The sequence below is a fragment of the Pistacia vera genome, unplaced genomic scaffold (assembly GCF_008641045.1).
Source record: "Pistacia vera cultivar Batoury unplaced genomic scaffold, PisVer_v2 Contig306, whole genome shotgun sequence".
Lineage (NCBI taxonomy): Eukaryota > Viridiplantae > Streptophyta > Magnoliopsida > Sapindales > Anacardiaceae > Pistacia > Pistacia vera.
Window position 1 is genome coordinate 510,590 of NW_022196120.1, and position 14,357 is coordinate 524,946.

Below are 14,357 nucleotides of genomic sequence, written 5' to 3' on the forward strand. Positions count from 1 at the left end.
ATTAAATCCAGGTTGGATTATAGGGAACCATTACAAATATCAGCTTAATTTACAACAACACATTTACAAATGCAGGAGATAAGCAATCCCCCCACCACAAAAATAAGCATATAAAGTAGGAGAATAGTAGTTGCAGTGGGGATGTCAATGTATTGTTATTTGTTTGACGGCACTCAGCCACCACAGCTACAGACAGTCGGCAGCAGTTCACTGTTAAATATTCTTTTTAGCTTTTGACATGCGTGTGCCTTATGTATGCTCAACACGTCAACCCATCCATCATCCATGTCCCACTTCAAATTACTCCTTGGAAATTATTCGGAGAATCAGAAGCCCTAAAGCTCTCTCAGTATTCAATTCTATTCATTAAGTAATTTTGTCAAATCAAGCAGTAATTAGAGCACACGAGAATCACAAACGTGTACTATTCTTCTTCTTCTCGTTGTTGGAGGAAACTATTAGTTGAGTTCCAATTCCAGTTAGTGACAGCCACTATACCTAGAATGATTGCAAACATGTCAGCTCAATAGTAGGGTATGACTTGAAATGTCTGGTTAAAATCAATTCACATTTCATTCAGCCAACTAATTCCAACAAGAGTAAACCACATGTTTCCACGAGTGGCTTACCCCCATATTACCACCTTAAAAGCTTAAACCAACGGTTTCAACCATTTTTAAAGTATAGAGAGTATTATTACCATATTGTCCTTGACAAATAAATTAATATATCATTTTTTAACCCCAAATTAGTAGAATTAGAAATAATCATTTTAAGTTTAAATTTATTTTAATCCCACCCTCTTCTTCAACCTTCCTCTTCCACCTCCAGATTCAAGATCAGGGTTTTTCACATTTTGCCGATTTTTTGCCGACTCCGGGGACCCAAATCACAATTGAGTCAATTGATACCACCCCTAGCCTCGCAATCATCCCCTTAACAAAACCCCCATTACCCCCATGATTTCCAACCCATTATGCAGTCAATTGACCCATCACACATTCACCATTCGAACCTCCATCCTCCCCTTCTAAACCCCAACCTCCTTTAACCCCCCTTCCACTCGTTTTTTGCTGCCCGTGACCTCCCTCTACCGTTGCAAGTAAATCACACGTGCTAGTTGGCACATGCGGCACGAAAGCATTTTGTAGGTGAGGGGAGTTTAATTTTGGTTTTCTGGTTGGGGAATAAACTTGTACAGCTGGTGTGCATAACGAACCAGCAAGGTTGTAGGTGATGGGGGAATGGTCGGCGACCAGAAAATTACAACACAACCGCAACCTAAACCCTTCAAATAGCAACACAACAAATCAACACCAAAAATCCGACTGTTTTCAGATGGTTGGAGTCACAAAAATGGCGATGGGAAAGGAGATCACAAGCAACAAACGGCAAGTTGGGGGAGCTAGAGGACGTAAGGGTTTTGTAGAAAGGAGGAACAAGGAGGATTTGTGATGTAAAAAATGACCGAAAAATAGCCGTAAAGTAGGGAAAGTACGCGAAAACGCAGTGGGCATTTGGCGGCGATCGGTGAGTGCTACGGGTTGGGGATGATAGGGGTTTTGTTAAAGGGATGATTGTGAGGCTAAGGGTGGTGTCAATTGTGATTTGAGTCACCGGAGTTATCGAAAATCGGCAAAGTGTGAAAAACCCTAATCTTGAATATGGAGGTGGAGGAGGAAGGTTAAAGAAGAGGGTGGGATTGAAATAAATTTGAACTTAAAATGGTTATTTTTAATTCTACTAATTTGGGGGTTAAAAAATGATTTATTAATTTATTTGTCAAGGGCAATATGATAATAGCACTCTAAAAATTGTTAACACTGTTGGTTTAAGCCTTAAGGTGGTAATATGAAATAAATGCAACTAGGGATATCAATTTGAGATTTCGCTAAACCTCGGGGGAAAACATGTTTACTCTTCCAACAAATACCAACACACGAGAATTACATAATAGTTAGCAACTCTCACTTAATAAATTGTCATTAAGCTCTTAAAAGCATATTTTTACGAGATTAAAAGAAAAGGGTTTGTTAATTAATCTCTTCTCTGGGTGAAAACAATGAAAGAGAGGTCTCTGAGAGTGGAGGTCCCAGGGGCCCATGTGGGAGCCTCACTGAAGATTTCAAAAATATAAGCAAGATTCAAAGAACAAAAAAGAATAATACCAAACAATTTCTAAACACTTTTACAGTGAAGAAAAAGAAAAATATAGTTTCATTTCCGACAGGTCCATGATTTCTAGAATTCTAAGTTCAAAAGTGTAATTATAAATCTGTAAAAAATGTTAAAATTTGAAGCAATAAGAGAGGGGCAGCCAAAGGCAATATATAAGCAGAATTCCATGCAACAATCATGGCCTTTCAATCAATTTCTAAAGTCTTCTAAATATCATCATGATAGAGTGATGAATCAGATATTTGATTGGTCCCACCATGTCTCAAACCTTGTCCATTCTCTTTGTTTTTTTTTCGCTCTCGTAAAATTGGTATTAACTATCAATTAAAATTGTTCCTACAGGTGAGACTTAACAATCCTTACCAACTTCATAGTACAAATTTTTAATTTGTTTTTAACATAGAATTGAAAGAAAAATTCCTTACCAACTTTGTCAAAACCTGTATTTGCCAGCCCTTTCTTTTTCTTTTTCTCAATCTTTGTGGCTCTTAAATTTTGGCTAAATTTTCAATACAACTCCTCTGGAACAAGCAATATTGAAGCAAATGACATTCAAATATGTAAAATAATGAAACTCCAGCTATGAAAACGTATAGAAATTGATAGATAAGTAACGTTTTTCTTTCCAGATGCACTTCCTATTACATCAATGGCATTCAGTCTAAACCTCTAATCAAGAAAATTAAACAAATCTATTTACTTATTTATAATTCCTAGAAGTCAAATCTCATTTGATATCATCATTTTGAATACTGTAACAGAGAGAAAAGTATATCAGATTTAAGACCCATGAATGAAAAACCCCACAGATATAACATTATTCTTATTAATTAAAGAGAAACCCCACACTCATCTCATTTACATGGCTGAAGAAGAATTGCATCTTTTAGAATATATATATATATATATATATATACTGCCAACCTGATCCTCTTAAGTCTTGATGAATTGGAACCAATAAACCTTGTCCATTTAGTCAATCCTTCCACATGAACTCAACTTTTATTCTATGTGATGACTATCTCTTTAATATTTTTCATTCCTAAATGTGCCAACTGCCAAATCCACTTCCCTCTAAAAGCTAGACTTCCTTAATTGGACAATCATACTTCGATCATTTCTACACTAGTGCAATCCACCACAAGCGATGGTAATTTTTCAAAGAGCTTTGTGCTGAAAGGTTCAAATATGGGGCTAATTAAGGCCCTACTTACAATTTTCTGTGATGTATCAATCTTTCTATGAAACTCTAATGTAACAGTAAACAGCAACAAAATAAAGACAACAAAAGCAAACCAAAGTTCTATTAGGCATTACATACCAGTATAGATTTGTGCTATGAATGCAAACAATTGCAATTGCCTCCTGCACAAGTCCTGAGCTCCACTGAATGAAACTTACAAAGATAATGAAAATCACGGGTTGAGGACAAGGCATAAATCTTAGTCAACCTAACATTTGAAAAAGGTTTAGCATATTGTCTAACACCGCCTTTTCCCAGTTGATCATCTTAAAGTTGTTCATCCATCGCTTTCAGATTCCTAATCAAACCAGAAGTACTTCTCATAGCGCACATTAGGTACAAGATAGGAACATTTTGAGAAGCTCTAAGAAAATCTAACACTCACCTCTTCAGAATTCTTCATCCTCCTTTTTTAATACAAATAATTGATATTCACTTTCCCAGCACCTGTTCAGAAAATAAAAATTACAAATATCAGTGCACACCAGATTCTTTTCTTAATTATATACAAGACCTTGACCATAATTTTTGTTTTTTTCATTTTTCAAAATAAGCGAGTTTATATTATATGATATGCGATCAAATGGAATAACTTATACAAGGAACAAAAATTGACGTTAAAAACATAGTAATTTCTGGTTATGTAAAGCAACTAAAAGAAGGCTGGTTTTTATCATTTAGAGGGGAGAGAGGTAGTAGAGACATAAAACTACATTATTATTGGTTGAAATCTCAATCACCAAGAAGTTTCTTTTACCAGTCAAATTTATTTTGAACTCCCACAACTGGAGAAGAGTTAGTGAACGAAAGCTTTTGACATCAAATCCGTCACGATGAATCAGAACCCACTTGACAAATGTTGTAAAGTTCTCTTTCGGCATATAGTGCATTAAGAAATAGCGAGATAGAAACGACTGTTATTTCAAGTTCTCCTGAGGCATTCATGTAAAAATAAACCACCATCATCTAGACAATACACTTGTATACCAATTCCAAGGTTTCTAGAAATTAGAAATTTGAATACTTTGTTTCAAGTCTTGTTTCCTTATAAATTAATCACTCTCTATGAGGCATTTTATCAAACAGATGATATTATCAAATGAACAAAATTAAACCGCCGCCCTTTTAGGCGTTTAATCAAAATAATGATCTTCAAACTAGCCCTTCCAAGAAACAGTAAGCGAAAATCGGAAAACATCGAATTTAGCACATAACAGCTCAGACTAATCTTCAGAATTCCATTTCGATTCTTGAAAAACTCCTTAATTCAGTCTCTCTGATGGCTTGGCACAGATTATACTGAACGTAAAAGAGCCTATCCCCAATATATGAGCCCAATATGTAAATACTTAAGCCCACAAGCCTCAGTGTCTGAGCCCAATTATTCTCTCTTGGTAACATTGAACCCAAAAAACATCAATATTTAGGCCTATTCCCACTATCTAAGCCCAATATGTTTCGTACATTTGAGCCCATTTGGCCATTACTGTGCATACGTGCCCGGTTTTGATGATTCAGGTGCTATTTACAAATTCAATTATTCGAAGAAATTAAATAATAAAAATCCTAAATTGATATAACATATAAAGAATATGCTCCGTTTGTTTAAGTTTTTAGAATAGTATTATATTCTGAATATGACTTAATCAAATAGGTTAGGATTCTTAGAATGTGTTTGATACATTTATAGAAAATATTTTCTGAAAATATTTATATTATCTTATTATCTATTAACCTCCTACACTTGTTAATTTAACTAAACATTTCTCACAATTCAAGTTTATAAAATAACAAAAATACCCCCACCCACCTAACTATTGTCAGTGGCTGACCACCACCATCGAACGATGTAGATTTGATTGGAAACGGTTAGATCGATACACGACTAGCCAGATAAACACACGACTGGCTAGATCCAGCCGGTTGTGCGTCATTTCGACGACTTTCAGCCACCGTCTGGAGGTGGTGGCCAACTGCCGGTAATAGTTGGTTAGGTGGGTGGGAGTGTTTTTACAAATTTATAAACTTTTATTGAGAAAGGTAATTGTTAAATGTTTTGAGACGAATAGAATAGCATTGGATTTTAAATTGAATAGTCAATATTAAAACAAATATGTATTTTACTGGATTGGATAGGATAGAGTTTGAAAAGTTAAAAAAAAAATGGGAGATTAATATCTTCACATTATTAAAACAAGTTGAATTACTTAGAAGTATCAATATATAGGTAAGATTTTAGCCATTTAGGAGGGTTATTTAGAAATGTTTTGGTGACTTATTTTATTAGGAGTTAACGACTTTTTTTCACCCAAATAATGGCGTAGTGACACTTTTTTACTTACAGACTTTTAAAATACTATTTTACTATCTAAATTTATATTCCAGTAACGAACAAAAAGCAAACTCAGTCTATGTTGTTAGGCCTTTTAAAAAGGAGAGGCCAATGAGTCTTTTGATAATAGAATGTTGGATTTTAGTGGTTGAAATTGATCGAAATTTGACTTGGGAGAGATGGTTACACAAACCCTAATCACTCGATTGCCAACAATTGGCAAGGTCGAAGGGAGTAGGGTTTAAGGGGTTTTGGTGAGTGATGGTCAAGAAAGAGGATGGTGGAGGTATGGGGTTGTAACGATGTCAGAATCGAAAACAGAATATAAATTTGAATAATAAAGTGATATTTTAAAAGTCTGTAGATAGAAAAGTGTCATTAAACTACTATTTATGTAGGAGAAAGTCGTTTACTCTTTATTAAGCTTATAAAGTGTTCAATGGAACCCAAAATTAATTGTGGTACGCCTAAACTATTCGAGTTTCGAACACCCTGTTAAAAAAATATATGCCACAACGGCTGTTTGGATGGGGTTAATATTAGATAACTGGGGTAATATTTTTTTTAAATTGAGTTGATGACGATGTTTAGTTAGTTTGTAAACAATTATTCTCGAAATATTTTATGACAAACAGTAGCATGTGGGGGGTATATTACCAGGAATCTTAATACCCCCCTTAATACCCCCGCGGGGGGGGGGGGGCGCTTTTATTAAAACTTACTCTTGGTAATACAATTTTGTTTCCCATGTTGCTCATAAACAGTTGAGCATTTAATTCAAATTAGTCTTATATTTCTTAACATTTACAAAACACTCAATTCACTAATAGAGACAATTTTGTCCTCATTTTTAAATTTTTTTGAATGATATTGCCCTTATTATTATCATTATTTACAAAAATGTCATTATACCTAGAAAGGCTAGAACTAGCCACCACCATCAGCCACCGTCGACCACCGTCAGAGGCTTCCAAAAGTCACCATAATAGCGTACGACCGGCCATATATGACAATTCGTGTGCTAATGAGGCTTTTTCCAACCATGAATCTGTATCCATGGTCAAAAAATGCCAAATCTTGCTGTTTCACAGCCAAAGACTTAGCCATTTCATGGCATTTGTGGCATTGTCAGTGTCATGGCCAGATCTGTGGCACTGCCATCAGCGGTGGTGGCTAGCTGCTGGTAGTGGGTTGGGTAGGTAGGGGTGTTTTTATTAAGTTTTTTATTGCTATGGTGTTTTTGTTAAATCTGAAAAGTAAGGGTTTAAAAAAGATTATTTAAAAAATAATTAAAAAAACATTATTATGTTAATATTAAAAAAAAAAAAAACAATTTAGTATCTATATAATATACTCATCTATTTATCCAATAAAGCTACGGACACCGAAAATGTGTACCAGCCTACGTGTACCCTTGACTCACACCAACAGTCCAGACACCTGATTTTTCTATAAATATTTTTTTAGTGAATGGCCGTCCATCAAATATGGATGGTCGTTCACTCAATATGGACGGGGGTCCATATACGACGGACGGGTGTCTTCATTTAAAGGACGCCCGTCCATAAATAAAATGCAATAACAAAATTTTATAAACATTAGGGACGAACCGTTCATCCGTTATGGACGGCCGTTCCTTTATTTTTGACAGGCATCCGCAAATAAAGGACGTCCGTCCTTAACCAAAATATGAAAATTAAAAAAAAAAACTTTGGGGATGACTGTCCATAAATTTTGGATGACCGTCCCTTACGTTTGGACGGCCCATCCATACTTTAAAAAAAAAAAAAAATTCTAAACATTATTATATTAATATTAAAAAAAAAAACAATTTAATACCTATATAATATACTCATCATTTATCACCCCCAACTAAACATATTACCCGATAATTTATCGGAAGTAATCAAAAATATTCTCCAGTAACGTTCAACTGACCTTTTATTCCGTCCCACAAAGATAAAGAATGATAAGGTGTCAAATCATGATTAAAAAGAAATGAAAAAGCGAAACCATACGGGGCACGTGTTTATGAGTTAACGGGTTTATCACTTTTTAGGCCAAAAACTCGACGGTTCAAAAACGAATATTCTCTCTGGTGATTAGGGTTAGGTTACAACCAATCCTGCTATATATTCAACACACCACACCACCTCCCAGCACTTAACTCTCACTCCTCAAACAACTGGGCATCAGAGGCAAAGAAAAAAATCAAATCAAATCAAAATGGAGCAAACATTCATCATGATCAAGCCCGATGGGGTCCAGAGAGGCCTGGTAAGTCTCTTGAGTCTTTGAATTTGTCTCTAGTGAGGTTTTGTTTGGATTTTGTTTAGTTTATGAGAAGTCGGTAATTATAACAAAAATCGAACAAATTTTTTTGGGGTTTGTGGGTTTTTAATTCTTTTTGTGAAGGATTTGATAGATTACACTGAGTTTTGACATGTTTCAGGTTGGTGAGATTATTGGCAGATTTGAAAAGAAAGGATTCACTTTGAAAGGTAATTCTTGTTCGAGAAGGCTCTTTTTAAGTTTTAGTTTGGTAATTATTATTTGCATGGCACCTACTTATTGTACTTTTATGGCCGACGTGAAAGTGTTTCGATATTATCTATTCCAATTTTAATCCCAGATTATTCTTTGCTTATGAATCCTATTTTAATTTGAGATTATGAAAATAGTTAAGGTTGTTCTGCTCTGCTGAATTTTAATTTTGTATGAGAGATTTATGGTTTGTCAAATATTTTAACCACAATTTGTTGATTTGGTTGGTTTGTATTTTATGAATTTAGGTTTGAAGCTGCTGACTGTGGAACGCTCTTTTGCTGAGAAGCACTACGAGGACCTGTCTTCAAAGCCCTTCTTTGGTGGGCTTGTTGAGTACATCATCTCTGGCCCCGTTTGTGCTATGATCTGGGAGGGTAAGAAAGTTGTTACCACTGGCCGCAAGATCATTGGGGCAACCAATCCTGCTGAATCTGCTCCTGGAACCATCCGTGGTGATTATGCTATTGACATTGGCAGGTAACTTTTTGATTGAACAGTTTAAGAGCTTGATTAAGGATTCTTGAGCATGTTTCTTTGTGGACTTTGATGACTTTGTAGCAAGTAATTTTTTTTGAAGTCTAGCATGTCATGTTGATAAATAACTCCGCAGGAATGTCATCCACGGAAGCGATTCAGTTGAGAGTGCAACCAAGGAAATTGGACTATGGTTCCCTGAAGGCCCTGTTAACTGGCAGAGTAGTGTTCACCACTGGGTCTATGAATGAATTTCTGTTTGATTGAACTGGCTATAGCTGTCCTTCCTTGGACGGTTCTCTGTTCCCTTGTTAGTGAACCTCCTATCAAATTTCGAGTTAAATTTAGCTTGATCTTGGTTTTGTGGCTACTTTTATAACCAGTCGCACATAATTGCGAACTGTATTATTGATAAGTTAAGCTATTTGGTTGACTATTTTATGAATTTTAGCAAATTTTAAGCATCTTATATTGTTAGATTGCATCTTTTCTGGTCAAGATGATAGGGGTTCCAATACCTGCATAGCCCTGGCGTTTGATGGTTAGTTCTGGCATACAATCTTGGTTTCTGCACTCTGCTCCAGTTCCTCGCGATATCACACGATCATAGTCATGCCAAGTTTTCCGTACTTAAGCGTCGTTAAAACTAGATTGAGTTTCAAAATTAAATACCAGCAACACTAAACTGAATATCCAAGTTAAAGGATTGGTTTTAAATGGAAACTTGGGATTCAATATTATGACTGCAATGATTTAGGTTTCTATTGCAGTCCATTATAATTTCAGTTCAGATTAACAAATTAGCAATTGATAAAAGAGTCTTGAAAGTAACGATCTACTCTTAAAGACGTTAAATTCGGTTGTCGACTTGATACATACTGCTATGATTTAAGATATCGAGCTAAACCTGTAAATTTTGACTTCCTCGCCTAAAACACTCGTGAAATATTAAGTTAGCAACTTCAATGATCTGATTGCTATTGGCTTAGTTCAAGCTATGTTCAACAGGTGCATAAGATTTAAGACTCAATAATCACAATTTGTAAATACCGGCCGAGACTGGGTAGGGTTCTTTAACAGTGACTACAAGATGGTGATTATTGTCCGCTTAATGATTGATTTTAACAAGGTGGCAAATATTCTAAGAAATCTCAGCCAGAAGAGCAATATGCCATCCGCAAGATAGGTGAAATAAAAAACTAGTCGAAGAATGAAACCAACCAATCACTTTAAACACTGGACTCAACCGTACAAACCTCATAACTCTTTTTCTTTCCCGTACAGAAAACTTGGGAAACTCAAGAACCCTTTCCTGAAAAATCAAGAGGAAATACACTTACATGGCTTCAAGAAGAGTTATAAACGGATCACCATATCATGTACAACGAACCACTTAGTTAAAAAGCACTAGGAGATAAATGGGAACCAAAAAGGGAATAGAATGTGCCCAATGATGGCATGCACGTCTTGCTGCTACAAGCCATTTTGTTAATCTTTGGAACTGCTATACTATCAAGTAAGGAGGCTGTATGATGGTAACTCTTCCAACCGTGTTATATCATCAAGCAGAAGCTCCCTTTCCAGTTGTCGCCGTGTGGATTTCATAACCGTCTGCAAAGTAAAAATATTTGAGCATTTGTATATGGTGAATCAATGAAATTCCTTGGATCACTATATCAATTTCAAGTGTTTTGATTTAATGTTGCATCCTATTGGCTAAGCCGCAAGAATGAAAAGGATAAACCATACATAAAAACGGAACGCTTTAATACCAAAATCTAGATGGAACTTGCTGGTTGAAGGATACGTACATTGAAGTCCATGTATGATGCACGCATCTCAAGCCATTGATGATCCATTAGTTTGAATGTGATGCAATAGAGAAGATCAAATGCTGATTCATTTTCTGTCAGAACAGAAGCAAAAAAGATTCTATTAGAGATATTTGAGACAGCTTCTTCCCCATACTAACTTCGTTTAGTTCTTTTTAAAAATAATAATAATAATAATAATAATAAGGGTCACAAGTAGTCCAAGATTACCTGAAAGAAACCTCAAGAAAGTTGCTCCCACCAGTGTTCGTGGTTTGACTGTAAAAGTTAAACAGAAGTGCAATATCTAAATTACTACAATGATATGCATAGAACGTTCAGACACCTAGCCATTGAAACTCAGACAGCTAGAACTTTCAGCATAAACATGCTAAAAGCTGTAATTTAAGGATCCTACCTGCACTTTCTGCTTTCAATTTCAGAAAGTGGTAATTTGCTGTTCAAAACATGAGCAGTAGACAGAATTGGACGGTAAATCCAAAAAGAAATACAAACCTGCTTCGAGATCAAGCATCTGAATGAGCATAAATGTAATGTTCACACCAGCTACAGCAAATGGATATTCCCACACTGAGCGATCACCTTCCTGCTTCCGAAGAAGATCCTGGAAGGACTTCTGAAAAACGAAAAGACATGGTTGGTCACACTCTCTCTGTCACATGCATAATCTCTTGCCTGAGGCTAATACCAACAATCACATTCAAAGCAGCTAAGAGCCATGCTACACAAGACACCAAACGTTCTTCAATCAATTCATAAACCATTTTGGACTACCTGTTACATTTATTCTACAAGTTTTTTTTTTAAACCATAACATTTGAGAGGTAACATGTTTGCTGAAATACTAACGACTCTTTTCCACATTGTGAACAGAAAACTACTTCATTTTCCCCATATTATTAATCGTTTTTGGTTCCTACAAACCTTAATCAATGTGCAATAAAATTGAACTTTAGAAGAAATCAGAAAAAATTGTCATCAGAAAAATTTATACATTTCTAAACATAGAATTTGCTATGAAATCCAAAGCATGCAAGATATTTGAAAGAAGAGAACTACATGGGGTGAGGAGAAGAGACAGTAAGAGGTAAGAAATACCGGAAAATTCTTAGCAAAGAACAACAAATTCTCCAATGATATGAAACCACCACCCCTGCCAGATAAATTCCAAATATTAAAAAACAGAAAAATAAAATAAAATAAAAAAGGAATGTATGGTAAAAGCAATAGAGTATGCAATAAAAAACCATTGAAAACTACTTAACTACCTAAAATCTGTTGATGGATCCTTTCCTTGCCAACCCATTTCCTTCCACTGCTCAGATATTAAACCATGGAGTTCTTCTTCTGGAAAAGCGACATTCCACAAAGCCCTCAAAGCTTCCTACAACAAAGCAATAGTACAATACAATGATGAGAAAAAAAGCCCTTATAATCCAACAACTGATCATCCAACCATATAGAAAAATTGTTTATAATGAACACGGGGAAAAAATGATGAAAAATGTAGAACTGTGAAATAAGTTGCCATTTAGTCAAACAGTTTCAAAATAAGTATTTCCCACCAATATGTAGAGTTCATGGAATCATAGGTAGAAACTTACCTGGTGTTCAGGGATTGAACCATCATAGGCAACATCCATTCGATTCTGCAGCCTTTGCAAGCATTCCTCCTGACAGCACCGAGGCCAGAATAAATATATTCATTTAGGTTATGTTTAACCATATAAAAGCTCAGAAAAAACAAGATAGGACCCTATAAATTTAAAAATACAAGTTGGCTTGCTTTTCTAGAGTTGATAGGACATAAACTGCACAGCATGTTGCAACACTTTTTGGACAAGAAAGATGAGCAAACGCTAAAAGGAGACATGATATTATAATAAAAGTGAAATCCAGACAGTAGACCAAAGTCAAATGAAATTTGCAGAATCGTAACCCACCATAAATTTGTTAAAATAACTGTCACTTATAAGTTCAACCATCTAAAATTGCACTTCCCCTCTTAAGGAGACCAATCTAATCAGATTACTCAAAGCTAACCAAGGCCTTGATACTTCACAAATGGCCACTAAAGGATATGCTAGACAGAAAATAATGGAACCTAGGTAAGTTAAAGAACAATAATTCATACACAATAAAGACGGGAAAGAAAAATTTATTTTCATTTCAATCTTGACACAATTAAAGAAATCATTGGCCAAAAATAGAAGTTCTTATATCTATTTCATAAAAACTTGGTAAGTTAAAGGAACCAGAGCAATAGAAAGACAAGAAAACAACTGTCAAACAATTAAACATATCAAGAGAAAAGTTACCTGGGCAGGGGTTAGATCAAAAGAAGGACGAGGGTCACTCTCTCTCCTCTGTGCACAAACACAAGAAAGACCTCGACCCAGCCATGCAGCTGACCCTGCCACAACCTCAGCTGTAACAAACAAAGCCATCCGATTATGAAATTGAAGATTTCAAACCTTCAAATGCAAAGTTGGAGCTGTCATGCATCATTTAGTTCATTATGTTGAATTGACAACCAACTAATTATCTCACTTCACGGAGATACACAGTTGTATACACATTCCTAAATTTCAAACATGTCCCCCATGATCACCAAGCACCTTAACCTAATACCCCTACAGTGTGCAGTAATTGTATCATGATTCATACAATATAAACATTAAACATACAATTTAGGCAAGCTTAAGACTTAAAAGTTATTCTTATGGTGGAATAAGTAGTCACTTCCAGTTTAATAAAAATATATGTTGCACGACTTTTTAGTTATCAACAACAGAGTGGCTGTCAAATTCATCCTTCTCTCTAAATTTAAAATATGAAGCTAATATTGCAACAGCAAGGTAAAACTCTAAAGCAAAAAACTGGAAATCAGTGTTTACAACAGGCTCACCCACCACAACAAATTTGAATCTCCGTAAACATGCACTTAGCGAGAGTTCTTGGTAACACTCAAGGCTAAGCATACAAAAGTTACCTCCAGATCCAAATTTAGCAAATCAAAAAACAAGCGCTAACTGTAGTGAGAAAATAGAACAAGTTATTGAGAAAAGCAACGGAGAATTTGATAGGCAACAGATAATATCAATACCTGAAGTTGAATGACATGTATTGCCACGGTCAAGACTTTGAGAAATCCTCCTTACAGCCACAAATGAGCCTCCTCTTTCATCCATTTCTCTCTGAACCGATTTTCTATATCACCATCGATAATTTCACAAACACTAACCAGCTCCTCCACAACTGAAAATACGCAGCGAAAAAAAACAACCTAATCACATTACAATTAAAATTTCTCACAGCTAATGCAAACAATAAAACGCAGATAAAATTAGACACAAATAGCACCAAAAACAGTAGAAACTCGGTGTCCAAGGAAGCGGAAACGAAAATGTAGATACAGTCGATACCAGTGGAAAACAATCTGAAATCAATGAAAATTCTATAAAAATCGAAAAGGAGAAATTCTACTTTTACTCCCAACGAAAGAAGACAAGTTGAATGAAGGCCGGCGTAGAAGTGGAAGCTATGAAAATGAAGCTAATTTAAATGGAAGAGTGGTTTCTTGAAAGAATCTTGAAAGCAATTTGTAAAGAATCTTTGAAAGATAAAGCTAGGGTTTCGAGATCTACAACAAGAAGTCCATGAGAAGTTACAGAGACAATACACACACACAAACACACTCTCTCTCTCTCTCTCTCTCTCTCTCTCTCTCTCTCTTTCTCTTGTATTTTTA

The 14,357-nt window shown here is 35.5% G+C and overlaps 2 protein-coding genes across 7 annotated transcripts; one reads left to right on the forward strand and one right to left on the reverse strand.

Annotated features, from left to right (window-relative positions):
• The first annotated feature begins 7,846 nt into the window (after positions 1-7,846).
• On the forward strand, positions 7,847-9,219 carry LOC116135973 (nucleoside diphosphate kinase). The gene is made up of 4 exons (XM_031421684.1): positions 7,847-8,030; positions 8,206-8,254; positions 8,546-8,777; positions 8,911-9,219. Exons 1-4 carry the CDS (start codon positions 7,980-7,982, stop codon positions 9,023-9,025), a joined length of 447 nt encoding a protein of 148 aa, XP_031277544.1. The 5' UTR covers positions 7,847-7,979; the 3' UTR covers positions 9,026-9,219.
• Positions 9,220-9,961: 742 nt separating this feature from the next.
• On the reverse strand, positions 9,962-14,357 carry LOC116136008 (ELMO domain-containing protein A-like). 6 transcript variants are annotated; one of them, XM_031421722.1, is made up of 10 exons: positions 13,713-14,356; positions 13,519-13,638; positions 12,925-13,034; positions 12,211-12,279; positions 11,875-11,990; positions 11,705-11,759; positions 11,102-11,222; positions 10,817-10,864; positions 10,586-10,680; positions 9,962-10,385 (listed from the first exon to the last, which is right to left on the reverse strand). In XM_031421722.1, the coding sequence occupies exons 2-10, from the start codon at positions 13,544-13,546 to the stop codon at positions 10,287-10,289; spliced, it is 741 nt and encodes a 246-aa protein (XP_031277582.1). In that variant the 5' UTR covers positions 13,547-13,638; positions 13,713-14,356; the 3' UTR covers positions 9,962-10,286. The 6 variants fall into 6 exon arrangements, with proteins under 6 accessions (XP_031277582.1, XP_031277578.1, XP_031277581.1 ...); XM_031421718.1 differs by lacking the exon at positions 13,519-13,638 and having other exon boundaries at positions 13,713-13,864; positions 14,093-14,355; XM_031421721.1 differs by lacking the exon at positions 13,519-13,638 and having other exon boundaries at positions 13,713-13,864; positions 14,032-14,355.

What these genes read in the sequence shown, in the direction of transcription:
- LOC116135973 (XM_031421684.1), top strand. Translation starts at nt 7,980, where the DNA reads ATGGAGCAAACATTCATCATGATCAAGCCCGATGGGGTCCAGAGAGGC. An exon ending in GAAAGGATTCACTTTGAAAG is followed by an intron (nt 8,255 to 8,545) that starts GTAATTCTTGTT and finishes TTATGAATTTAG; the next exon opens with GTTTGAAGCTGCTGACTGTG. An exon ending in TATGCTATTGACATTGGCAG is followed by an intron (nt 8,778 to 8,910) that starts GTAACTTTTTGA and finishes ATAACTCCGCAG; the next exon opens with GAATGTCATCCACGGAAGCG.
- LOC116136008 (XM_031421718.1), bottom strand. Translation starts at nt 13,797, where the DNA reads ATGGATGAAAGAGGAGGCTCATTTGTGGCTGTAAGGAGGATTTCTCAA. An exon ending in TACATGTCATTCAACTTCAG is followed by an intron (nt 13,035 to 13,712) that starts GTATTGATATTA and finishes TGTTTGTTACAG; the next exon opens with CTGAGGTTGTGGCAGGGTCA. An exon ending in GATCCATCAACAGATTTTAG is followed by an intron (nt 11,760 to 11,874) that starts GTAGTTAAGTAG and finishes TTTATCTGGCAG; the next exon opens with GGGTGGTGGTTTCATATCAT.